The sequence below is a fragment of the Cygnus atratus genome, chromosome 11 (assembly GCF_013377495.2).
Source record: "Cygnus atratus isolate AKBS03 ecotype Queensland, Australia chromosome 11, CAtr_DNAZoo_HiC_assembly, whole genome shotgun sequence".
Lineage (NCBI taxonomy): Eukaryota > Metazoa > Chordata > Aves > Anseriformes > Anatidae > Cygnus > Cygnus atratus.
The window spans coordinates 1,827,339-1,855,044 of record NC_066372.1 but is presented as its reverse complement, the minus strand read 5'-3'; the positions used below and the strand labels follow the sequence as shown (position 1 = coordinate 1,855,044).

Sequence of the window (27,706 nt, the reverse complement as noted above, 5' to 3'; positions counted from 1 at the left end):
GTCAAGCATCTATCTGAAAATGCAGTAGACAGCAGTGGCAATGTATACAGCTCTACAAGTCTAGCAAATGATTTTCTATGCAAATTTTAGGGTTGAACTCTTATCTCATTTAAAACTAAAAGCAACCTTTTCATCAAGATGGATTTTTCAGATACAATAATTGTATCCCTATGTGGGAAAAAAACCCTTCCTTTGCTACAACGCTTAATAGATATCCACAAATACATCGTACAATTTTCTTAGTCATGTTATGGATATGGTGCAGAATTTTCTTCTGTTTTATTGTTTTTTATTTCAAGGTTTGGTTAAACATGGATCCAAAATTTGATAGATGTCAACTAGTTGGTTGTATATTTTTGCAAGACTTGGTTTTGAATTGTCAATGGTCCCTTTATATAAACAGCTGAAATACTCAGTATCAAATGTGATAACTGTGGCAGAATAGAATCATAGAATCATAGAATCATAGAATCATAGAATATCCCGAGTCGAAAGGGACCCATAAGGATCATCAAGTCCAACTCCTGGCACTGCACAGGTCTACCCAAAATCTTAGACCATGTGACTAAGTGCACAGTCCAATCTCTTCTTAAATTCAGGCAGGCTTGGTGCAGTGACTACTTCACTGGTGAGCATGTTCCAGTGTGCGACCACCCTCTCGGTGAAGAACCTCTTCCTGATGTCCAGCCTAAACTTCCCCTGCCTCAGCTTAACACCATTACCGCGGGTCCTATCACTGGTGATAACCGAGAATAGGTCCCCTGCTCCTCCGCTCCCCCTCGCGAGGAAGTTGTAGACTGTGATGAGGTCCCCCCTCAGCCTCCTCTTCTCCAGGCTGAACAGGCCCAGTGCCCTCAGCCGCTCCTCATATGTCTTCCCCTCTAGGCTCTTCACCATCTTCGTCGCCCTCCTCTGGACACTCTCCAACAGTTTAATGTCCTTCTTGTACTGTGGTGCCCAGAACTGCACACAGTACTCGAGGTGAGGCCGCACCAGCGCAGAGTAGAGTGGTACAATCACTTCCCTCGACCAACTAGTGATGCTGCGCTTGATGCGTCCCTGGATACGGTTGGCCCTCCTGGCTGCCAGGGCACACTGCTGGCTCATGTTCAACTTGCTGTCAACCACAGCCCCCAGATCCCTCTCTGCGGGGCTGCTCTCCAGCGTCTCATCGCCCAGTCTGTACGTATAGCCAGGGTTGCCCCGTCCCAGGTGCAGGACCCGGCACTTGCTTTTGTTAAACTTCATGTGGTTGGTGATCGCCCAGCTCTCCAATCTGTCCAGATCTCTCTGCAAGGCCTTTCCACCCTCATCCAAGTCCACAACTCCTCCAATTTTGGTGTCATCGGCAAGTTTGCTCAAAACACCTTCTAGTCCTACATCCAAATCATTTATAAAAACATTGAAGAGGACTGGCCCTAAAATGGAGCCTTGAGGGACCCCACTAGTGACCATCCGCCAGCCAGATGTGGCCCCATTAACCACAACCCTTTGAGCCCTGCCCGTCAGCCAATTGCTCACCCATCGTATGATGTTTTTGTTTAGCTGTATGCTGGACATTTTGTCCAGTAGGATCCTATGTGAAACTGTGTCACCAGCTTTGCTGAAGTCCAAAAAGATCACATCAGCTGGTTTCCCTTGATCAACTAGATGGGTGATCTTATCATAAAAGGAAATCAAATTTGTTAGGCAGGACCTACCCCTCATGAACCCATGTTGGCTGGGACCAATGACTGCATTGTCCCCCAGGTGCGCTTCAATAACTTCAAGGATCATCTTCTCCATAATTTTACCATGCACTGACGTGAGACTGACAGGCCTGTAATTGCTAGGGTCTTCTTTCTTGCCCTTCTTGAAAATTGGCACAACATTTGCCAGCTTCCAGTCCAATGGGACCTCTCCAGATTCCCAAGATCATTGAAAAATAATTGAGAGAGGTCCCGCGATGATGTCAGCCAGCTCTTTAAGCACCCTAGGATGGATCCCATCCAGACCCATGGACTTGTATGGATCCAGGTGGAGCAGCAAATCCCGCACACGTTCAGGGTCGGTTGGGAGTTTGTCATTCCCACCGTCATGGTCCTCCAGCTCAGGGCACCCAGGGTCCCGAAGCCCATCATCAGTGTTGAAGACAGAGGCGAAGAAGACATTAAACGTCTCTGCTTTGCCTGTGTCATTGTCTGTGAGGAGACCTTCCCCATCAAGTAGCGGACCTATGTTTTCTTTGGTTCTTTTTCTGTTAAAATATCTAAAAAAAACTTTTTTATTGTCTCTCACAGACATGGCCAGCTTCAACTCTAGTTGGGCTTTGGCCACATGAATTTTCTCCCTACAAACATGAACAGCATCCCTGTATTCCTTCCTTGTCTGACCCTCCTTCCAGCAGCCATACACTTTCTTTTTTCACCTAAGCTCCAGTACAAGATCCCTGGTCAGCCAGGCCAGCCTTCTGCCCCACCTGCCTGACTTCCGATATTTTGGAATTGCCTGATCTTGTGCTTTTAGGAGGCAGTGCTTAAAGACTGACCAGCACTGATGGACGCCTATGCCTTCAAATAGATAATGTAAGGGTAGTAAATATTTTAGATAATGTCTTACATGTTAGGCCAACATTTTATCTATCAGCTAGAAAGCAAATTTTTCAATCAGAAAGATGCTCAGCACTGAAACCTAAAGATTAGTTTTTCAGCAAGCACACTTCTCTTCATGGCAGATCACCATAAGCAATTCCGCCTGCCATCTGATGAGAAACAACATAATCCTGTCTGCCTGGATCATCTATATTTTCTTATTTACATAAAACTGAAATGTAAGCAGTTTTTATCGGTAACCTGCCTGACTGCAATCTGTCAATTCTCCATCACATATTTTTTTTTCTTTTTTTTTCTTTTTTTTTTTTTTGGGGGGGGGGAGGGTCAGTGTAAAACTATTTTCGTTTGGTACATATCATTTTAATTTGAATCTTGACCTTGCCCTATGCCCTAAGCAGGTCTGGGCTGGGTTACGAACTGGATCAGACACACTGATGAAGAGAAGAAACGAGCTAGTATTATAGTGGTGGTATTGATGCCTCACTTATCACTTGATCCAGAGCTTATTGAAAAGACTGTAAACATTCCTTTCAGCCGAGCTTAAGATTCTGTTATTTATTCTGAATCAGTACCATACTAGCACTCTGGCAGGAATATAAGGATTTCTCTGTTGCAAGAGGCACAGTTTTTTGGATAAGATTACACAGCTAAGAACTCTGTGCTTCATTAAAAACATCTTAATGAAAACAGAGTGTTAATCTGGTGTTAACCATTTAAATATATTCACTTAAAAACCCTTTGTAAATTCAAGTGAATACATTCTCCCTCACTAATTCATGCAAATGCAAAAATGTCACTGATGTTAGGCTTTATCCCAGCAAAATCTATTAAATCAGGCTTAATTTTAAGTGTAAAATAGTATGTTAAAATACATAGGAGTATTCAAATGCTTAAAATGCCACACATATGTAAGCGCATTGATTCTTAAGTTGCCTTTCATGCTCTGTCCCAAAAGAGTTTAAGAGTTGATATACCCACACCCAGCAGGTACTACTGAAGGCAATAGGATTTGTGCTCCTCTGTTATTTGGTTACTTCTACAAATTAGAAATTCTACAGTTTCTGAGTCTTTTGATTTGGCTAACAATGTTGGTTTAGTTCAGTATACGAGTACTAATATAGATTACTACTTTGTCAAGCGCAGTAACATGGCAGTATGCGTTGTTCTCCAGCCACATAAATTGAACAGCTACATCTGCATATGAAGTATAATAGTATAGCAATATTGGCCACTAATGGTCCAAGCTTTGTTACCAAATTCAAACTGAGTATAATAACAACTATACTCTATTTTCAAAGTCTTATTTCAACAGTAGAGATATGGACAAGTTTATATGAAAGGTCTTTTAATAAGGACTACATTTTACAGGAGAAGTACTGAAGCTATCCTGATGGCTGGATGGTACATCGACGTGAATCTCAAGATTTCATAAGCAGATGTATTTTCAGTGTGACAGAGAAGTGTTAGCAGTGTAAGCTTGTTCATGTTTATGGGATCATCTGGTGCACCTACGTATATAATAAAGAGAATTTTACAAGAGAATCCCAACTCTTCTTGAAGAGGATTTATACCTTTTTATCTTCCCCCCTTCAGAATTAATGCCTTTAACAGCTGGTATTGTTTCAAAACATGTTTGTACTTGTCAAATGTGGTTAGGCCATGGCTGAGCAATGTTTGCTCTGAGTTACACTAATGGAGTGAGTCATCTCCTGAACTGAGATGTGCCCGGCCAGCAGCTAAGCAGCTGAATGTAGGACTGGGAGGTCTAACAAGAATTGATTACTTTTCTGGTATCGTTTCCCTAGCAACATAATTTTTACAGAGTAAAAGTTCAGAAAGGCAATGACCTTTCCACGGAGCTGGCCACTTATTTGAAATGGCACTAAGTAAAACAACAGAATAATAACTACCAAGCTAATGGAAGTGACCTATGTTGGTAAAATAGGTCACTCCTATGGCGGCTGGCTTTCTGAGGAGCAGTATAATCTAATCATTAGAACCAGACACCAGGAGTCAGAAGATCTGGTTTCTGCCTTGCCTCACTTTCTAACTTCCTCTTTGATCTCAAATGACTCACTGAAGCATTCATTTTTCAAGAGGGCTCCTATTTTGGGTAGGCATTCAGAGGCCCTGGGCCCAATTTCTACAGGCACTGCACAACGATAGATCCTGTTGACTGCATCTGAAAATGCAAATTCCCAGCACTTATGAAACTGAAGTTTTTCAAGTTGGGTATCCAAAAATCTGAAGCACATAAAAGCAGAATGCTTATCTTACTCTGTGAGAATGTACTGTGGTTACACCCTTTAAATCCATGGAAAAAGATATTATGTGAAAAAAATATTACAAATTAAATGACTTTGTTCTTATTATAGAGGCAGAAACTAATGTACTAGTTTCTGAGTATTACCATTTGAGTATTTAATGGAATTGGTAATGGAACCCTGACAAGGACCCTTCTCCATAGATAGATTCATGGTGTTTTCTGGACTTTTGGAAATTGTCCTGCAAAGACTTTTTTATCTGCATAATTGTATTGTGCCCAGGAGGCAGTTTCACATTCTATCCTTGTCAAATTGACTGACGCTGAGATTTCACGTCATTAAACTTCTGCACAAAGGCCTACTAGAAAGGCTGTTTATTAAGGGAGGAAAAAGGACCATCACGGTAGCCAAAATCAGTCTTAAGCATAGCTAAAAAATGAGTTTACTTAATGAGTTCACGCACTACAGCAGCTTCAGATGGATAGCTTTTTGCTGATGACTGCTAGTAATTCTCCCAGGGTTCTTCTGTCTCCTGCAGTAGGTGACCCTAGAGAATTTGCAAGGCCTTTTTTCATCTGTGACAAAATCCAGGACATATCAGTGTTCATTTGTGACTGTTCTGTCAGGAGTAGCACACCTGCCTAATTCTTTGGGCAAATTGTCTTTTTAGCTTACATGAGGGAATGAGAACTGTCAATATCCTGTTGATTTTCGCCAATGTAGAGAAAAGCAGACTTCGACCGTTAGTTACCTCCTATCTCAATCTTTCTCATTGCTAGTCAGAAATATGAGAAGCTGCTGTTCTGGGTGAGGCCTGTGGTTCATCTGATCAGTATATTTTCTTCAACTGTGACCAGCGATGGACGTTTCAAAGGACATTCAGGTCACATAATAATAGTGAATCTAAGAAAACGGCTCTGCTGTAACTTACAATCTAGGAGAATCAAATGAGGAAAAAGCTCCAGATACAGCATTTCAGTTATCAAAGATGACAGTGAGGTATGAGTGAGAGGTAGCTATAGAGAATATATAATCCTAGCAGGTGTCAGTGAGGTATTTCTGGTAGAATCATGGAAATCTTAATGCTAGTGTACCAAATACTGATGTCACATTTTGAAGGTGATGACCCCTAATTATGAAAAAATTATTAAACCGAAGGAAATCTGTCAGAATGATAAGAGAAATGAGGCGTGTATTTATCAGAAAAGAGCAAAGCTTGCCTTGTTAGCCTGACAAAATGAAGGCTGGTAGAAGATAAAATTGCCCTCCATAAACATGGAAAGGGGTAAACATCGAAGTGGGAAATGAGGTGTTGAATGTGGATGATAATGTTGACACAAAAGCAAATGGCACCAAATGGCCCTGACTAAATTTAATTAGAATGAGGTTTCTAAGCATCAGAGAAGTAGACTCTCAGATGACCCCCCTCCAAATGAATTTACAGCAAATGGGAACAAAAATCACAATTCTTTTGAAAGGAAACCCAACCAAATCATAAATGGGTGCTTTCTACAATGTAGTCTGAACTCACTTGTCCTGGATATTCCTTTATTAATTATGATCTTTGTCAGCTTAAATAATCCTTTTAAACTATACCCATAAGTCATGTAAAATGCTAGAAAAAGCACATAAATAAAATACCATGATGGCTCCTTAAAGAATTGCTAAGAAACACAGAAAGGGTAAAAATGTTCGTACATTGAACCTTACAAATTTGCCCTGCAAATCTCCTGTTCCTTTCCAACTTACTGCCTTACCTGTCAAGATATGGCATTTTCATTTTGAATCTCCCCTTTTGACTGATTTGTCATGATGGTGTGTCTGAAGCCTAATGCTGCCATGAGAAACGATGTGTCAGGTGACAAACCCCAGCTAGTGGCATCACTTGTAAATGGGTTACAGGAAGATGGTCAGAGTGATTTGAAATAAAACAGCAGCAGTATCACTTGGCAATCAGATGAAAGGCAATTGAAAAAGTAAAACAAAATTAGATAGGTATGTTTTGAGGTGAGCAAAGCTCTGGCCAAATCTCCTTAATTGTCTTTATTTAATTCCCTGCCTCACAGTCTGTTTCTTGGATTTATCCTTTCAATATTCTAGAGGCATTTCCTTTGTATTACTCCGGGTCTCCTAGAGCTGTGTGGTACCATCTTTTCCTAATACCTTTCTCATTCTGAGGTTGCCACAAAGCCTATGCACACATTTTTTAGTATTTTGATAAAATGCATTTTATAAGCATAAAAAGGTTTGGGATTAAAGCAGCATGCAGACGCCTCTACTGCAGGAGTGGGATGGAGTTTAGTTTTGAAAGTTCAGTGACACCCTCTTCACCTGACACCCACATCATCATCTCAAATCACAGCTTATGATCTAAGTGCTCAGCTGTCATCAGAGATGTACTAAATTAGGAAAGTATTTTTATAAATGTAGATATTAAATACAGTGAGAAAAAAAAAGGAAAGTGTTGCCCTCTTTTCTTTAGAAGCACAAACCATTTGGTAGGATGCAAAACCTAGATTTTCAGGATTTGGGCAATATCCTTATTTGTCAACAGAGACGCCACCAGGAAACAGAGATTTCTCACAAACTATCCAGTTGGAAAGCATAGAGGAGGCAGTGAAGGGAAATGGAAGAAGAGGCAAAATATTTGCAAGAACTAGCTGCAAATTTAAAGGTTAGATGGCAATTAAGCAAAGGAATTAACTGTAATATATTCTTTTTAGTTTACAGACCTCTACACGTGATTTGATAGCCATGTAATGTGGTGGGAGAAACAAACAATAATACTAAAACTACTGAATCTCCCTCAGAAAGGTAGCTGAAAAAAATTAGATCCTATGGATACTGGAAATACTATGCTCTCACATAAGTTGTCACCCTTAAGTGATGCCCATAATGACTCGCCGTAGTGAGTGGTGGTTCTGCTTTTCAATTACTCTGAGGTTAGTAGACTTTTGATATCATCGCTACCCATTTTTTTATCTACGCAGTGAGAGTACGAATGGGGGAAAATAGAAGATGATCAAAATGGTGAGGGCAGAAAAACATTCATGTGTTTGTGCAAACACAGAGTACCATGTGACAGAAATGGATGAGGCATGGGATGAAGCTACTGAAAGAAAAGCTTTAAAGCTGAAACAGGGTCTGTGGTCAGCACACTTGCTAGACTTGCTAGACCTTGGCACACTCTTTCCACATTCTTTCATCTCACTGCCACGCAAATTCATCTTGTATTTAACTGTTCACATACACCTCACATCATCACTGCTGCTCCTCAGTATTTGGCCCACTGCCCTAATCTGAGATGCTCCTGATTTCTACTGTTCAGATGTATGAGAGTCCTTGATTTTCTTAAGAACAGTGTAGTTTCTTAAAGCAGTGTACTGCCATCTGTGTCACCTTAGTTCATCAGATACAAAGCAAATCTCAGAAAAAATAGAGCTGCCTAAAATTAAATAACTCCCACCGGTAGCTGTGTGCATCAGTCATATGATAAAGTAATACTGGAGAAGGAAAATCACCAAAGGGAAATTCAGATAGATTTGATTAAAGAATTTGATTAGAATTGATTAAAGATTTTAATGCTGATGAAGAAAATCTATGGTATAAACAAAGAGGTCTTTGAGAAAAAGGACATTTAAAAAAAAGAAAAAGAAAGTATGCCTGAATGGTTTCCTGTATGAAATAGTCAGTGCACTTCACCTTTCAGCTCAAAATGAAGGAAAGAACAAAAATTCCTCATGGTGCTGTCTATATACCACTTGCAGCCCCTGGCACTGGATTAGCCACACCTTCCCTGACCCCTTTTGAAATCACACAGTCTGTATCAGGCAGCATTTGCTTTTGGAGACAGTGAGTAGGGGAGAGATGATGCCAGTCGGTGCTGTGATCTGCTCTTTGCCTCATACTCTTGACTCAGTGCCTGTTCTTGCGTAGCTAAACAAATATCAGGATCAGACCTTTGGCCTGGAGCATCTGTGCTGATGAGAACTTCAGGGATTAGTCACAGTATTCGAATGAATCCTCCTGTCTCCTAGGAAAAGGCCAGATTGTGTCTAGTATGCACTGGCCTACGCCGGAGAAATTGCAGCGCTCTGCCTTCATCAGAGGTGGAGCTGTGAAGGGTACCAAGTATGAACGTGAAACTGAACAGCTAGTCCATATTCCTTAGCAGAGAGGGGCATGGTAAAAGCAGCACAGGGGACTTAGCGCCTGTTCTGCTTCCCCTAGAATTTTGTCATGCAGCCTCAGTCTGGCTCAAAGAGAATACGAAAGTAAAACAATGCCCCAACAGTAACATTTAAAAAAGGACCAAAGTAATGACTGTGTGTATACCTAGGCGATAGCTCACCAAGGGACCATCTCCCTAGCGCTAGTGCGTCCTGCAGTTTGTAGTCTCCTTTTGAATTGCCCATGGAAACAAATGACAAGGGGGTAGAAGAGGTAAATAGAGACATCTGTTCGTGTCCATTTCTAACCAACACAATCTCCTACTCAGCCGCGGGGGAGAGAGTGGATTCTGACAGTGAGTCAGAGCCAAAGGGAGGCGGATGAGAGGTGGCTTTGGTTTGGTCTAGGGAAGGAGGCGGCTGTGACTCAAACACTGCATACTGATGAGCTGGAGCAATCTCTCTATTTTCCCTCCTAATTTAAGGGGGCTTTGCTCCCAAACCACTCTGCTGAGGGCCGTGTGTTGTACACTGGCTACGCTAAGCTAAATGCTCTCCTACAAGGAGGTGAAAAGCGGGATCCCCCTCAGAGAGAACAAATCTCCAGAATGCTTAAACTTAATTTTCTTCCCACTTCTTTGCCTTTCTCTTTAACAATATCGTTCAGTTGTGGAAGACATAGAAGCTCTGATTTAGAAACTGAAAAAAACCCACCAACCTCAATCATAAGATGTAATAAAATATGCATTATATACAGTATCAAGGTGAAACTTATACATAGATGTGAGATAAAGAAGTACTGATGGTAAAATTTGGTGCTACGTGCACTAGTCAATAAATGAGAACACACAAGAATACAATGTTCACATAACTGATTTGCGTTTCTAAGGTAACAGTTCATTGGATAATACAACTTTCATTTGCTTGGGGTGGCAATGGATAACTTTGCTACAAACCTACTCTTGTAAGCAGAGTACAGTAGCAGAATATAATCACTGTGCTGTGTAAGAGAATTCAGACATACCCATTGGTGCCTCTTAAGAATTTGTTTGTCATTTCTGAAAGCTCTGTTTTTGTTTTGGTCCACTAGTGTCTAATTACAAATATTTCCTTGAATAGTTCTAAAAATCACTTGTTATTTTGGTCTTATTAGTGGGAGATGATTTACAAATATATCTAAACAAACTGGCAGAAACCATTGTTTCTGCTTCTAAGCTGACAACAATATTATTAACATCAGCGTATTACAAAATTATTTTTCTTTATGCATTTACTATAAACAGAGCTTTTACTAGGATGGTAGTGGACTGATACGCTTTCATTTTAAAATTAGCTAGAAAACAGACTGACGGGCAGGAAAACTCACTCAGCACACAAAAAATCCTCTTTGCTATGCAGTGTAGATGAAGTGTTTCCTTAACACTTATCTGCCCTATGACTGATGGTTCTGACAGAGAAGCTGTAAGAGTGAAGCTTCACCATGACACTACTCATCAGACAGAAAAGGAAAATGAAGACAAGTGCAATATTAATCACAAAGTAATATTCAAACAGCGTAAGGATGTTTGCAATGCATTCCTTATTCTGCTCTGCTGATATCAAAGTGAGTTTTACTATGGCTCGAACAGCATTTACTGTTCCCTCAAGGCACTCAGCACCATGAAGGATATAGTCCTTTTCAGTTCTGCATGGGAAATTCAGCTATTTATGCAACAGAAACAGTATGACTGCCATGAATAATGAAATAATTTATGCTGAATCGGTCACAACTTCTTTGAAAGCTTCTTGCTGCTTTCTGGTCATTATGTGGAGAGATTCCAGCTCTTTCAGTCCACTCTGTCACTGCACCCTTGCCAACAGCAATCATTGTTTCAATAACTGTCCTAATTCCCTCCCAATGCTCAACCTGTGCAGTGATAACAGCCTGTTCATCTAGCAGGCTGGGGAAAGCAAGAAGAGCTCAGCTATTTGGGTAGCATTTTCTGGATCCTGAGAAGCAGCCCATAGGTGAATAAATTGATAGCACAGTTGGATCTAATTCACAAGCCACTTGTGTAGCTGTGGTCCCATGTCCTATGACTGATTACCTTATGACTTCTGTACCACCGTTTGTCCATTCTTTTCATTGCAAAAAGGGATTTTAAAGCAGCTTTCAGTCTTTAGAGGGCAGAAAGGGTTTCTAGAAGGATTTCTGAAAGCCTCTGAACAGTCTAGAAATGTATCATGGGCTTTTATTCCACTGAAGAATTTGCTCCCAGTACATCAAAATACATCATCCATAGCTAAGAAAGTGATAGAAGATAGCAGCAGTCCTCCATCAGCAGGGCAATTATCAAATATGATGCTTTTTGACTGAACGCACATCTTATATCGGTTTGTTACAGCCTCTCTTTAATGCTTCCAGAGCTGTACCTTCTGAACGCATACTGTAAAAAGACAGGCAGTACTTTTACTGGATAAATTGCTTTTTTGCTTTCTGTGTTTTGTGTTACAGATTTTATTTAGCATATGAAAAGCTTCTAAATATGTCTTACATAATACTGAATATGTGTATTAAGACATGAACTTCCTTTCCCTTGCATTTGTATGTGGATGCTTGTGTGCTTTTCTTGCACCACACTGCAGCTAGATCTTTTGTAACTTAAAGCTAAACCTAACAACATCATTCACTGCAGCAGCAAGATATTTTCCCCTGGAGTAGGATACAATGATGATGACATAATGCTGTGGTTTCCAAATCCCAAGCCAGCTGTTACTGGTATATGAATTCAAATTTACTGTCTCTGTGTGAGAGGCACAAAAGCTTGTGAATTGATTCAGTAAATGATTTATTATTTTGAATATATAATTCAGGGACATAGCTTACGCATGGCTTCACGCACAGAGTGATGAAAAGTAATTTGTGTAGTTTCCTACTGTAATAAAACAGAATAAGGGTATACTTCCATTTGCCCAGACCCAGCAGGTAATTTCTGCCAAGTAGCATGGGATCTGCTCACTAATTCTGGACTGAAGGAACAATTAAAAGCTGCCTTTTTTTTTTTTTTTTTGGAATTATCTCTTCTCTCTGACAGAAATTTATTCTAATTGCTTCATCTGCTGCAAATGAACACAGCAGTGCATCATTCCCGTAGCCTAGACTGCATTGAGCAACACTGTACCTATTCACGTAATACTAGGTATATTATTATATTGTAACTTTTAGTTGAATAAAGGTGGCAATAAAACTGCTGCTATGGTTATGGATGCTGCAAGAAGCTAAGTTTCTCCTTTGTTTGCTGATCTTGAATATTTGAGAATATTAACTCAATAAATGAAGGTCAGTTTTACAGTCATTTCTCAACAGCAAGTCTAAAAAAAGAATACCACAGAAGCAATGTGAGACCTATAAGAAAGCTTTTTCCACTACAGTAAGTTGCTTTGATGGAGTACAAAATCTACCTCTCCATAAATCACTAATTTGCAAGGCAGAGTCTGGCTACATTGGTACCCTTACTTTTGGTCTGGACTAAATCAGACCTCTCAAATTCTTAACCTAATCCCTGCCTTCTGTACTGTGTCATCATAGCAATTTGTTTCCACAGTAACGGTATTTATTTATTCAAAGTAAAGCCAATGTGAATAAATGCCCTGAATTTTAGCAGGCAAAAATGCATCCCTAGTGTAACTCCATTATCTGAGCAACGTTACGTCAGGGATGAATTTAACCTATTAAGTTTTGGCATAACACTATCAGTGAGGACAATATCTACGCAAGTCATGTTACCTTAATTTGTAGAATGACACTGAAATCACAGCATTTGTAATCAACCGTGTAATTATGTGAATCTTTCCTTAAACACACAGGAAGGCAGGTATCGCATCAAATGTCCAAATCTTCCAAAACTCAAGGACTTCTCAATGAAAATGAAGGGACAATATTGGTCAGAGATATATTGAATTCTTTAGAGGGGAGGTACAATCATGCACTGAATGTGAATCATGAGTCACTGGATTTTTTGCAGCCAAGTAATTGGTAATCAATCTATACAGTTACAGTAGCATCAATCACGTACCTTCAACCATTCATATCAAACAAATCTACAGAAGTCATGAAAGATCATTGCCAGTCCTAACTCTGTGACAGGCTGATTTATTAAGCTGAGAAATTGCCCTGCTGTAAACAAAAAATTATCAGGCTAGCCTAGAACAGAAATACTTTAGAAAAATAAAAGAGTTGTAGAGCGCTTATGCAGATGTACCCTTCTTCTGTAGCTCTGCTTGTTTAAGTAGAAAGGCTATCAACATTTATTATAAAATTTTGCAAAAGACAGAAAGAGAGGTTGGTGAGAAAACAAAACAAAGACAAACCAAGCCCAGCTGTTCCAAAATCCCTCTTCAGGAAATTGTAACAATTTCACAAAGTCTAATTACATAAACAAAAATTACAAAAAACGTACAAATTTTAAAATTTTACAGATTCTAAAATGGATCCAGGAAAGACAGCTTCAAAAGCTACTCCTGTGCCCACATGTAATGCTTTCCATAGATGGAGAGAGTTTTACTTGGTAAAACTTGGTCCATAGCACTAGGTCCTGTCTATTCTAGCTATTTACAGATTACACATTAGAGGTGCTGAAGTATTGGATTCCTTTTGGAAAATTCAGGCACCTGATCCACCTGAATATAACTGAGTGAAATGCTAACCTTCCTCTGACATAACACCAATTAAAATCAATTGCGTTTCACAAGTGTGAAGGTGGAATAAACCTCTAAATACATATCTGATAAATAACCTTTCCATCATTACATGGAAATATTAAAGCAGTATGGATTTCAACATTGCTATAATGAATGATCAATCATTTAGAAGTACAGCTTTAACATTTTGAATGAAGAAGTCTGAAACAAGGCTCATAAGAGCAAAGGAGATGATGATATAATTATTACTGTTGGTAGAGTAAGAACATAGCATTAATAAACAATATTGTTGCAAAAAGTATGTACTCTCACCCAGATAGGAAACTCCTTCTTCTGGTGTGATTGTTCCATATTTAACCATCATCTTCACAAAATCAATCAGGGTTTTCATTATGGTTATCAAGGTCTCTTTCTCTTTCATCTCTGTCTCTGTGTGAGGGTATAAAGTAACGGTAGTCAAAGACTTCAGCCAATTCAGAAAACTCAGTTCTGCAAACTGTTTGCAGAAACTTCATGCATTAAAAAAAACAAAACAAAACAAAACAAAAACACTAAAAGGAAGGCTGTGCTGGATTACCAAACAGAAATCCTATTTATGTTCCCCTTTAAACTGCTCCTGCAGAGTACATCTGAACATACTTTAAAACTTTGGGGTTTGTCTCTTCTTTACAGCTTTTTGTCTTGAAGTTCTATGTTATAGAAATAAAATTGTATTAATTTCATTTTGTGGATAGGAAAGTTAAGCACACTGAGATAAGTGACTTGACAAAGTTCAAAAAGCAGTGAGCAGATATAGGCACAGTCTTCTACAATCTTTTTCTTTTATTTGTCAGTGAACTACTCAGTGGATTGATCTGGCTCTTTAACATGAAGATGGCTCAGAGACCCTTTGGATTTACTGGCAAGTGTCTCAAATGAGATTGTTATAGTGCACAAGACCATGACTGAGGAACTGGGAAAAAATATAATATTACATGGTTGGGACGATCATGACTCCAGAATAGGACATAAACAATGATTTTTATGATAAAAATCCATGTTTCTTGTCCATATGTATCGCTGAATATCTTCGTGAGCAATGATTCTTAGCTTTCTTTTTCCACTGCATTTATCTGCTGAGCACTATTACTGCTATTTCTGCATTAGCAGCATGAAACTCTCTCACCACAGAGTTACACAGGCTCTTTCTGCATCCCTGGTTGTCACAGGACCCAACAGAGCCAGGTGCACTTGCAGACAGGGATGGTCAAAAACATACTCCCAGCCTTGGCAGAGGGCCAGCCCCTTTGGAGAGCTACTGAACAGGTTTTAAAATTGCTCTCTGCAATTTAACACACATCTGTAGAATGCAATTGAATCTCCTCTCCTCCACCATGATAAAAGTTGGCAGGTGAACAGGATAAAGCAGGAGACAAGGCAGAGATGTGCCTTGTGGGACCTGATTCTGTTTGCTTGATTACCTGTTAAACCCCTTATGCTGTTCTGCTTTGTGAATAGAAAAAGGAGAAGGAATAGCATTCAAAACTATCAAGGGAAAATTAAAAGAACAACAAGAATAATATGAGGTTTCTAGACTGGATTTCAGCAAAACATGCCCTCAGGTTTTTCATTCTGGTTCTCCACTCAAGTACTTATGGGGACAGTTTGAGGACAGATTAAGGCTCCTGCAGGACAAGGAATCCACAGAATAAATTATTGCTGACTGTGCTGAAGACATGCTGGCTGCAGAGAGTAAGAGTGGGTGTGTGGCAGAGCATGCTGACAAAGGGGCTGTGGCGAGATGCCATGATCTTGCTTTCACTAATTGGAAGGCAGTAATGTCTAGCACCGGAATAGGAAGAGACGTGCAGAGCTTTCACTGCAATAAACAGCAAACCTGTGGTTTGTGAAAAGGCTGAGAGGCTCTGACTCATTTACTGGTAGCATCACTGTGAGGATTCTACTGTGGCTTGCTCGTATCTCTGTTGGCTTAGAAGAAAAGGACGTTACAGGAAAGGCCTCTGGAGAAAACAATTTTCCAGTTTTTCATCATGCCCATCAACAATGCAAAGAATTCAGGATTCCTAAATCGTGTGGCCCAAGATTGGATGGGCAACAGAGGTCACACTGTTTGCAGTTCTGAGTGACATTCTTCCCAACGTTTTGTCATATTCACAAATAAAATGAGTTTATGCTATGCATCTTAGAGAACATTTTTAAAGCAATTACGGGAGCTGTGCAGAATGGAGGGGAAAAGAGTTGGAGAAAACAAACAAAGAGTATAATTTTCTACTTTTTCCCTAAATGTTCCTGTACACCCACGATAAGCTCACCTGAATTTAGACTTCTTAATAGTGCATAGAAGTTTGGAAAGTATTGCAGGTCTTCAAAATTATCTTCAGAAGGCAGCTCATTTCTTCTTTCCAAGATATTGGATGATGACCACGTGTTATCCAGTGTATCATCAATTTCCCCATTAGTGAAACTATCCTGATCAGTTTTGCTTGATGTCTCCACAAAAGACATAAAAATAGATAAATCGATGAGCACATTGCATTTGGCGATAGAGATAATTGAGCAATAAATAGTATTATCATCTTACACCAACATTTTCCTATCTACCAAGTGAAAACTAGACTGTTTTTTCAAAGTTATTTCAGTTTGGAATCTAGCTTAAAATTCAACATAATACACTATTCATTCTTCTGTCTTATGGAATTACTTTTAGAACATCTTTACTTTCCAGATTGAACTAATTATTCCCTAAAGCGAAGCAGTCTACTTGTACTGTTTACTGAATGAGTCAAAATTATTAGCTAAGAAATTACCACTTTTTCGTGTTGCTTTTCCTTTGTATCACTGTCTGCTGTGCTTGGAGGGTAATCAAAATCTTCAGACTCCTTCTCACGATCCTTTGCTTCATTTGCAATTAGCTGTTGTAAAACCTCTGCCACTTCATCTTCTAGGGTATAGGCCTGGCTCTCTGTGATCTGTTAAAATATTTGTGCAGAGTACTTATAGAATATTGTGGTTTTCTTAGAATGAATGCCAATATGAAACCTGAGCTTTTTAAACAGTTTGCTTCAAACCTGTTTGCTTCAAAGCTGAGCATAGACAAATTGGGTGTAATACATTCACTGTTTTGTGTGTGTGTATACATTGAGAGAGATGGACACACAAAAAACACATGCAAACACACATCAAATATGTGTGCATAACCCCCCCCCCCCCCCTCAGCTCCAATGTAGCCAAAAGGAAAATATAACCCTGTAGGGCTTAACACAACGGGGTCCAGCTTGAAAGATGGAACCGCAAGTGCAGTGTAACTGCGTATATATATATACACACACACATTTTCTGCAACAACATACATATCTATGAGCTACTACAACAGAATACAGTAATATAGGGAGGAAAAACGCCAATAGCTTTCTGCAGCATCTTCAAAATGTTTTTTCTTTGCTTCGTAACAGCTGTCACTTGAATGACAAGTGTACTATGCAGCTGTCCCCACACACCTCCCTTTGTAATCAGTGGGATTCAGCATGCAATAGCTGATTGCAAATTCTAGTGCAGAAAAGATAAGACTAGTATACTAAAATATAAGGATTCCATATCGCAATAGCTAAAACCATTGAGATATCCAGAGAACAGAGTAAAACCCAATCTTGTTACAATTCAGCAACAATGAGAAATGTATCCTCAGCTAATCAGCATCATTATATGTCCTCTGATTATTATAATTAGCAGGTGGACCAGGAATGAGCTCAGACCTTTCTCCATAAATGTCCAAAATTAATTGATAATAGTACAGACCTACTTGAGAATCAGAAGAGAAATTAAAAGGAAAAAATTAGGGCTTATATGGAGGAGCACAATCCACAAATGCTTTCTCCACATCAGGAACACTCTACAGTTTGGCATGTTTTGTTGCAAAGCTATCACAATAGCAGCAATGTTGTTGCAGACCTAAACTAATGTGCAGAAAGGAGTCAAGAAGCTTGCCTAGAGCCTGAATCTCATTAATTTTCTTTCAAGTCAGCATCATTCACTGGGCATAGTGTTCATCCAAACTGTCTAAAAGAGCATTAAACCAACCCACAACACAGCTGAATGAAGTATTAACAAGATACTTACTAGCCCCAGACTTAGAAGTTTTGAAACGATCTTGTCAAACACTCCTCTATCATTTTCCTCATAGATTCTCGTAGCAATTTTTTGAACTATGTCTTCAGCAGTCAAAGGAGTGCCATCTAATTGATGAAGGCCATCTGGATCATCTAAAGGATTACAGTTTAACTGTGTGCTAACTGTCCTAACTCATTTGGATTAGACATCTTGCAAAAAAATGTTTGCCTGTATCTTTTTCTCTTCAGAACAAAGCTGTATTTTTAAACACACATTAGGAACATACTTTGATACGCACTTTGCATGCATCAGTCCCAATGAAACATTCTTCGTGTCCATTTTCTACAGATGAAAAATGTCTTTATAACAGGCTCTTTTGTAAGAGCAGATACAAATGTCAGGAACATACTCTGCTCGTAGAAAAATTTGTAAGAGTGAGAGAATATTGTTCACATATCTGTTTATGTACCTCTTCCTGGTATTTGCCTTCATTGTATGGCTACTTAGAATAAAACATGTCATAACAAACAGCGTATTATATTCTTGTTTGGATTTCATCAAATTAAGTTTTAATTATGTAATCATTACTTTTGTTAAATAATATCATTGTGACCACTGAGAATGTGAATACTATGAGTAAGCTTTGATCTGTGATCAGTACACTCTCATATAATTAAAAATATCCTGAGCTAAATTCTTCTTTCAGCTCTCAGAGGACTCAAACTACAAGTCAATTAACAACTCCTATAGTAAAGGCAAGTATTCTTTGTCTTTCAGTAACTTCTTTTCTTTTAGCTATGTGATAAGGAGAATTATCTAACAGACATAACAATTGAAATAAATGTATGTGATTTATCTCTCTATAAAAGTACTTCTCCCTTTCAAACCAGAATAAATCACATTTTCATTTAAAAATATGTCCCATTTTCTTTCATCAAATCTAAAGCTCTAAAAAACATGATGCAAATTACAGTTGGATTTTCCTTCTATGGAAGATGAGTGTAATAATCAACAGTAGCAATTCTTTTGTATTATGTTTCAAAACCTAATTGCAATATGACAGGCTTCTACAACTGGAAATAACCGAAATTGCACTGCAGGAACAAATACAGCTCATGTTTAGTGATGAATGCAATACCCATTATTACAATCAGTTTGCAAGAGAAGTCTAACCTAAGTGTTACTTAAAGGTGATTATAGAATACCTTGGAATTTATAATCCAGTCCACTTTTAGTAGAGTCATAGTCATCCACAACCCTGCGGTTCTTGGTGGAGTCCGCATCATCAATGGCCAATTGCTGTTCATACAAAGAGCTTCTAATTGATTCCCTTTCTTTTTCATTCCTCTCTCTTTCTGCTACTGACTTTAGCAGATTCAAGTCATCAGCAAAGGAATAATTCCTGAACTCTGGCTTATTTTCTGGAAAATATATCACATGATATAAAATTTTTTACCTCTTTGAATGCCATTATGAAAAAAAAAAACAAAAAACAAAAACCAACACACTATAAAACCAGGAAAGAGGTGTTTTACCTGTGGGAACTATTTTCCTATTCTTGTCTGCCTCAGCTTCAGCAATCTGATATATGAAAATAAAATAAATTAAAACAACATCAACAACAAACAGAGGCAGAAAGAATAAATACACTAAAATGTATTATCTCTTACTTTATTTACCAGCAAAAGCCTTAATCCCTGATCTTTGTTCTTAGCATGAAGTTTGCCTTAATAATTGGAACATGTGTAAACTCTTGGCACTTTTCATCATTACCACCACATTCTCTGATCAGAATCAGACATTACAAGAAGCTGTAATAGACTTTTCATTTAAGGACAAATACCAGTGATGTTTCCCTTCTTCAGCCTAAGCTCTCACTGTACTCCCTCCCTTAGGATCTCAACACAAAGGGGTTCCACGCATGTCAGCTGCCAGAGCTGATGACCTGCTTTGGGGATCTTGGACAGTAAAACCCTATAAAGAATTTATTTAAAATTATTGAAACTTTATTTTGTACCTAAAGAACATCAGTATTTGCTTTAGTGATGAATCCCTTTTTATGTCATTTGTTAAGCCATCAGGATATTCATGTATCTTGCATTTGAATGCTGAAAATATTATGAAAATACAAACAAAAAAAAAATCTAAAATATTTTTTTATTTTACCTACCTGTTCCTCCAAAGGTCTTTCTACACTTAATTGTCTGTTGTGTATAGCTTTATCTAGAATTAAAAATATACACACACATATATTCAGTTACATGATGCAAGTGACTCCAAAGAGGCAACACATTTTTTCTTAATTGGTAGTTTTGTCACATAAAACATGGTGTCTTAAATATGATGCTAACTGCGAGTTCTTATAAAAAAAATAAAATCAGTTTTCCTAGGAGAATGGGGATTTTAAATGTCAAATATTTAAACAAAGCACGATTATTTGGGGCAGAGGGAGAGGTTCTGTAAAAGACAGAAATACAGATGCTCAGTAACCCCTTTCTGATGAGAAAACTCATAGATGAATCGGGTGGAAAACGCTGTAAGAGATTGACTGAAATAGCAATAATCGGATTGGCACAGCCCAGAGATTAAGAATCCGTGACACCCAGAATACCAGGGGAGACTGAGAGCGAGAGGCCTGAAGGCTGCTGCAGAGTGGTGGAACATAGCTTGGAACAGAACGCCAAACTCGGAGCCTCTCCCAGTGCCAGCACCGCTCTCCTCACTTGCAGCCGAGTACCAGACACCGAAGCCGGTATCAGATCGCAACTTCAGCCACCCACCGCCTCGCGCCAGGAATATCATGTCTACAGGATCCACCTGCCTGTAGCCAAGCAGAAGGAAAGTTTTGGCTTTCCTCTCCCCGTCCCCTGCAAAACACTCCCCCCAGCTCGGGGACGACGGCAGAGCGGAGCGGCTTACCTTTGCCCCCGGGCTTCGGGAAGCCGTGCCCCCGGCTCGCCATCAGCGACAGCACCTGCACCACGACGGCCAGCTTGAGGAACATCCTGCTGCTGCCGCTGCTGCCGCCCCTGCTATTGCTGCTGCTGCCGCTGCTGCTGTCGATGCTGGTGCTGGTGCCGCTGCTGCTGTCGATGCTGGTGCTGCTGCTGCTGCTGCTGCCCGGCGCCCGCGGAGGGCGAGCGCGGCTCGGGGCCGGGGCCGCTGCCGGGGGCTCCGCTGCCCGCCCCGCCAGGCCCCGCCCCTCGCCGCCAGGCCCCGCCCCCCGCCCCGCCCCCGGGCGCTGTCCAGCGGCGCGGTGCTGAAGCGGCAGCAGCCGGCCGGAGCCGCCCCGGGAGACAGGGAGGGGCCGGGGGCGGCCCGCGGCCGGCCGCGCATGCGCGTCCCGCCCCGCGCCCGGCGCCCCGGGGCACCGGGGTGAGCCCCGCGGCCGGGTCGGGCCGCCCTGAGGCGTGAGGGAGTTCCCGAAGGGCTGGGGGATCGCTTTTCAGGACTGTAGGGTCTGCTTCCTGAGTGGGAGCTAAACAACGGCAGTTTTCTTCAAAAAAAGGCCTTTTCATCTTGTAGCCATAACTGCAGACATGCAGGGGTCAGCTGAAAACATTCTACCTCAAGAAATCTCAGAGCGCCACAATACTTGGTGTTGAGGCTGCTAAAAATATTGGCCAAAAGCTCTCTTTGAAGGCACTAAGAGGATCCGTGCATTTACACCTGAAAACCAAGAATACAGCTTAACTGTTCAGTTTCTTACTAGTATATAAAAATTATTATAATAATAAGCTGGGAAAAAACATAAACCAGGAGAATGATAATTAGTTGTACCATAAGCACCAGAAAATACTGCAATTCCTTTATTTTCCCATGTTAGCAACCACTATACTTAATACTTACGCTTTTCATATCATTTACATTAAATAATGATAACATCGGAAGCTCTAGGTTATTTCAGACTTGCTTTTTAAAATTAATCTGCCAGTGATCCACAGATCCAGAGAAAAGAACTTTCAGTAATACACTGATAACCCCCAAATCCTCACCTATCGCATAGCTCCTATTCTTGGAGCCTGTACCAGGGATATTTTAGACAAAAACTTTTCAAGCATGGTTGTATGTAAAAAAAGTTGTACGTAAAAAAAGTTGTATGCAAAAACATTTTACATACAACTATGTTTCTATGATAAATGCTTCTATTAATGTGAAATCTTTCCTATATTATTTCCTAATTCCATACGGGTTGTTGTTTCCCTGGAGCTAAATCACTTCCAGCTTTGCCGAGCCTCTCTAACAAGAACTGATGGAGGACTCTGTAGGAGCTGGGAGTGTTGGGGGAGAGAAAGGAATTCAAAACCTGCCCTTACTGAAAAAGAGTAAGACTTCAGTAGCCACTCTAGTTCTTGAAACTGTAGGTGAGAAAGCATGCCAGGAAAGCCGAGCCTAAATTTTCAGGCACAAATCAGCTCCATGTTCAGTCAGGCAACAAAGACCGTACACAGGGACAAGGCACTCACAGGCGTGCCTGCAGCGGGCAGGCACCGAGCGCACCTGCAGTGCCGTGGTCTGCTTTTGTGCATTTGACTCAGTGCTCCTTACTAGTGCCCTGGGGAGCTTGTATGACACGTGACAGCATATCATCTCTGCTAATTGCAAGAAAATATGTTTAATCATCATAGAAAATGACTGGGGGAAAGTGCTGCCTTTGTTTCTCACTACATCTCTGTTTTCATTTGGCATCATTTACATCATATACTATTACACACTCCTCTTCACAGTGCAGAGACAATCCAGAGAAGAGCATAAGTTCTTCTATTTTGGAGTCTATTTTGGCTCCTGCACAATCAATCCATTTTCTATTCTAGAACTATGTATTTCCAGTAATGATTCATGAGCCAGGAAGAATACCACTTGCCTATCAGATGCCAAGGAGAACTTACAGGAATGGCAATTAGAGTGCTTTTTTACTGTGGTGAAGGCAGTTGATAGAGAGCCTAGAAAAATAACTGAAATGCTCTCAGTGCTATTTTTACAGTTGTTTTATAACCACACTTCAAGGTTTTTCATCTAGCTGATGAAAACAGAAAGGAGATGAAAGCAGAAGAAAACCTAACAACAACAAAACCTCACCTTGCCAAGTTGATGCCTAGATGGTAAAATTCTCATACTTCAGTGAATTTGCTTTCTTTGCTTCAGCTCATACTATGCTAAACGATAAGCTAAAGATTCTGTAGCCTAAAAGGAAACAAAAAATGTTGGAAAAGAAGTAAAGAAGTACTGGGAAATCTTTATGCAAGGCATTAGAAATATCTCTAACCATCTGACAGTAAGTCACGTATTTTGCACATATGTGTGCACTATGAATATTCCTCTTCATTTCAATGCCATCATCAACACTACGAGAAATTAATGATGCAGAAGCCTGAGGGCTTGTACGCTAAAAGTCATCCTACAGAAAGTGTTTATTTGTATCCCATCTCAGGTGATTAGGACTCCAGGCCTTAAAGCGGTGCTAAGTGCCAAGCTGGGGACATCACAGTACTGGTTCAAGCTCCAGCACCTTTACCTGCAGCTTCTCCAAGGTGATCGGCTCTGGGGCAGACGCATTCTGCAGCGGAGCGGGGGATAGAGGCGGGCAGGGCTTTTTTTCCAGCATCGAGGCCACTCGAGGCAGCCTAGGGAGCTGCCAGGACCCGGCAGCCCTCGCGAGGAAGGCTGACGAGGTGTAGGCGGAGCCAGCAATGCCCCTCTACCCTGACATTCAAAAGCAGCCCCTAGGGAGCGCGAGTGACCAGGTGCGTGGTGAACAGGGCGTGGCGCATCAGAAGGGCGGCCCATCATATGGGTGTCCCGCCCATAAGAACAACTCATCTGACGGCTGTCTACCACTAGCTAGGCTGCAATGGTCTACACCAGGCAGAGAGCTCTCTCTAGAAAGTCTGTAACCACCCAGACTGTCTACCCACTCAAAAATGCGGCAGTTCAGGTCTCTGGATGCAGGGAGTGTCTGAGCCTGTTGCTGTCATCTGAGGGAGGCAGAGATACTGTGTGTGTGAGGTGTGAGCAGGTGGATGACCTGGTCCGCCTGGTGGCAGAGCTCAAGGAGGAGGAGGAGAGGTTGAGGGCCATCAGGAAGTATGAGCGGGAGATAGACTGGTGGAGCAAATCCCTGCAAGGCCTGAAGGAGAGGTACCGGGGTGAGACACCCCAAATGGGGGTGGACCCCCTGTTCTGTCGCTGTCGGGCAGAGGGAGGGGACCTAGGAGTTGAGGAGGAATGGAGACAGGTCCCTGCTCAACCTCGCAGGCAACACCCCCGCCTACCGGCCTCACCTTCCCAGGTGCCCTTACACAACAGAATTGAGGCCCTGGAGCTTGAGAGACCGGTGGGTGAGGAGGAGGTAGAAAGTCTACCCAGGAGGATGACTAGGGTGAGGAAGTCGACTCCACGCCTCAAGACTGCCTCCACCAAGAAAGATAGAAGGGTAATTGTTGTAGGTGACTCCCTTCTCAAGGGAACAGAAGGCCCGATTTGTCGGCTTGACCCTACCCGTAGGGAAGTCTGCTGCCTCCCTGGGGCCAGGGTCAGGGATGTTGCCAGAAAGTTTCCCAAGCTGGTTCGCCCCTCTGATTACTATCCTCTTTTGATAGTCCAAGCTGGCAGTGATAATATTGAAGAGAGAAGCCTGCAGGCTATCAAACGGGACTTTAGGGGACTGGAATGGTTAGTGGATGGAGCGGGAGTACAGGTGGTGTTTTCGTCCATCCCTACAGTGGCAGGGAGGGGTACAGAGAGGACACGGAAAGCCCACCTGATAAACACGTGGCTCAGAGGCTGGTGCCAACACAGAAATTTTGTTTTTTTTGACCATGGGGCGCTTTACTCGGCACCCGGCCTGATGGCCGCAGACGGGTCCCACCTATCTCTAAGGGGAAAACGGATCCTAGCCCAGGAGCTGGCAGGGCTCATTGAGAGGGCTTTAAGCTAGGTAAGAAGGGGGATGGGGCTGAAATAAGACTTGTTAGAGGTGTGCCAGGGGGAACAATGGTATGGCCGGGGTAGAAGGCAATGGCCCAACTGAAGTGCATCTACACTAATGCACGCAGCATGGGTAACAAACAAGAGGAGCTGGAAGCCATTGTGCAGCAGGCAGGCTATGACTTGGTTGCCATCACGGAAACGTGGTGGGACCACTCTCATGGCTGGAGTGCTGCAATATCTGGCTATAGGCTCTTCAGAAGGGACAGGCAGCACAGAAGGGGTGGTGGTGTGGCTCTCTATATTAGAGAGTGTTTTGATGTTGTGGAACTTGAGGCTGGGAATGATAAGGTTGAGTCCCTATGGGTTAGGATCAGCGGGAAGGCCAACAAGGCAAGCATCCTGGTGGGGGTCTGTTATAGACCGCCAAATCAGGATGAGGAGACGGATGAGGAGTTCTACAGGCAGCTGGCAGAAGTTGCGAAATCGTCAGCGCTTGTTCTCGTGGGGGACTTCAACTTCCCAGACATATCCCGGAAGCACAACACAGCCCAGAGAAAGCAGTCTAGGAGGTTTCTGGAGAGCGTGGAAGATAGCTTCCTGACGCAGCTGGTTAGTGAGCCTACCAGGGGAGGTGCCCTGCTAGACCTTCTGTTCACAAACAGAGAAGGACTGGTGGGAGATGTGGTGGTCGGGAGCTGTCTTGGGCAGAGTGACCACGAAATGGTAGAGTTCTCTATTCTTGATGAAGTCAGGAAGGGGACCAGAAAAACCGCTGTCTTGGACTTCTGGAGGGCTGACTTTGAGCTGTTCAGACACTGGTTGGCAGAGTCCCTTGGGAGGTGGTTCTGGAGGGCAGAGTAGTCCAGGAAGGCTGGGCACTCTTCAAGAAGGAAATTTTAATGGCTCAGGAGCGGTCTGTCCCCACGTGCCCAAAGACAAGCCGGCGCGGAAGAAGACTGGCCTGGCTGACCAGCGAGTTGTGGCTTGAGTTTAGGAGAAAAAAGAGGGTTTATAATCTTTGGAAAAGAGGGCGGGCCACTCAGGAGGACTATAAGGATGTTGCGAGGCTGCGGAGGGACAAAATTAGAAAGGCCAAAACTCATCTGGAGCTCAATCTGGCTACTGCTGCTAAAGATAACAAAAAGTGTTTTTATAAATACATTAACACAAAAAGGAGGACTAAGGAGAATCTCCATCCTTTACTGGATGCGGGGGGAAACTTAGTTACAAGAGATGAGGAAAAGGCTGAGGTGCTTAATGCCTTCTTTGCCTCAGTCTTTAGTGGCAAAACCAGTTGTTCTCTGGATACCCAGTACCCTGAGGTGGTGGAAGGGGATGGGGAGCAGAATGTGGCCCTCATAATCCACGAGGAAATGGTTGGCGATCTGCTACAGCACTTGGATGTATGCAAGTCGATGGGGCCGGATGGGATCCACCTGAGGGTACTGAGGAAACTGGCGGAGGAGCTGGCTAAGCCGTTTTCCATCATTTATCGGCAGTCCTGGCTATCAGGGGAGGTCCCAGTCGACTGGCGGCTAGCAAACGTGATGCCCATCTACAAGAAGGGCCAGAGGGTAGACCCGGGGAACTATAGGCCTGTTAGTTTGACCTCAGTGCCAGGGAAGCTCATGGAGCAGATTATCTTGAGTGTCATCATGCGGCACTTACAGGGCAACCAGGCGATCAGGCCCAGTCAGCATGGGTTTATGAAAGGCAGGTCCTGCTTGACGAACCTGATCTCCTTCTATGACAAAGTGACACGCTTAGTGGATGAGGGAAAGGCTGTGGATGTGGTCTACCTTGATTTCAGTAAGGCTTTTGACACCGTTTCCCACAACATTCTCCTCAAGAAACTGGCTGCTCTTGGCTTGGACTGGCGTACGCTTCGTTGGGTTAGAAACTGGCTGGAGAGCCCGGCCCAAAGAGTTGTGGTGAATGGAGTGAAATCCAGTTGGAGGCCGCTCACTAGTGGCGTCCCCCAGGGCTCAGTACTGGGGCCAGTCCTCTTCAATATCTTTATGGATGATCTGGATGAGGGGATCGAGTGCACCCTCAGTAAGTTTGCAGATGACACCAAGTTAGGTGCGTGTGTCGCTCTGCTCAAGGGTAGGAAGGCTCTGCAGGAGGATCTGGATAGGCTGGACCGATGGGCTGAGGTCAACTGTATGAAGTTCAACAAGGCCAAGTGCTGGGTCCTGCACCTGGGGCACAACAACCCCAAGCAGCGCTACAGGCTGGGAGATGAGTGGTTGGAAAGCTGCCTGGCAGAGAAGGACCTGGGAGTATTGGTTGATAGTCGGCTGAATATGAGCCAGCAGTGTGCTCAGGTGGCCAAAAAGGCCAACAGCATCCTGGCTTGTATAAGAAGCACTGTGGCCAGCAGGGCTAGGGAAGTGATTGTCCCCCTGTACTCGGCTCTGGTGAGGCCGCACCTCCAGCACTGTGTTCAGTTTTGGGCCCCTCACTACATGGAGGTGCTTGAGAGAGTCCAGAGAAGGGCAACGAAGCTGGTGAGGGGTCTGGAGAACAAGTCTTACGAGGAGCGGCTGAGGGAGCTGGGATTGTTCAGCCTGGAGAAGAGGAGGCTCAGGGGCGACCTTATTGCACTCTACAGGTACCTTAAAGGAGGCTGTGGCGAGGTGGGGGTTGGTCTATTCTCCCACGTGCCTGGTGACAGGACGAGGGGTATGGGCTAAAGTTGCGCCAGGGGTGGTTTAGGTTGGATATTAGGAAGAACTTCTTTACGGAAAGGGTTGTTAGGCATTGGAATGGACTGCCCAGGGAAGTTGTTGAGTCACCATCCCTGGAGGTCTTTAAAAGACGTTTAGATGTAGAGCTTAGTGATATGGTTTAGTGGAGGACTTGTTAGTGTTAAGTCAGAGGTTGGACTAGGTGATCTTGGAGGTCTCTTCCAACCTAGACGATTCTGTGATTCTGTGATTCTCCCAACTTGCTGCGCTTACAG

General features: G+C 42.3%; 1 protein-coding gene across 2 annotated transcripts in view; it reads right to left on the bottom strand.

Moving 5' to 3' along the window:
* Window positions 1-21,003, bottom strand: part of SCG3 (secretogranin III) — a 30,160-nt gene extending 9,157 nt beyond the window's left edge. For both annotated transcript variants that reach the window (XM_035554128.2, XM_035554129.2), the window contains exons 1-8: window positions 20,731-21,003; window positions 19,982-20,034; window positions 19,347-19,392; window positions 19,017-19,232; window positions 17,821-17,963; window positions 16,512-16,673; window positions 16,017-16,194; window positions 14,017-14,133 (exon numbers count right to left, since the gene is read on the bottom strand). In XM_035554128.2, the coding sequence (XP_035410021.1) occupies window positions 14,017-14,133; window positions 16,017-16,194; window positions 16,512-16,673; window positions 17,821-17,963; window positions 19,017-19,232; window positions 19,347-19,392; window positions 19,982-20,034; window positions 20,731-20,815 (1,000 nt within the window). In that variant the 5' untranslated portion in view covers window positions 20,816-21,003. The remainder of the gene's footprint in view (window positions 1-14,016; window positions 14,134-16,016; window positions 16,195-16,511; window positions 16,674-17,820; window positions 17,964-19,016; window positions 19,233-19,346; window positions 19,393-19,981; window positions 20,035-20,730) is intronic.
* Window positions 21,004-27,706: the final 6,703 nt, after the last annotated feature.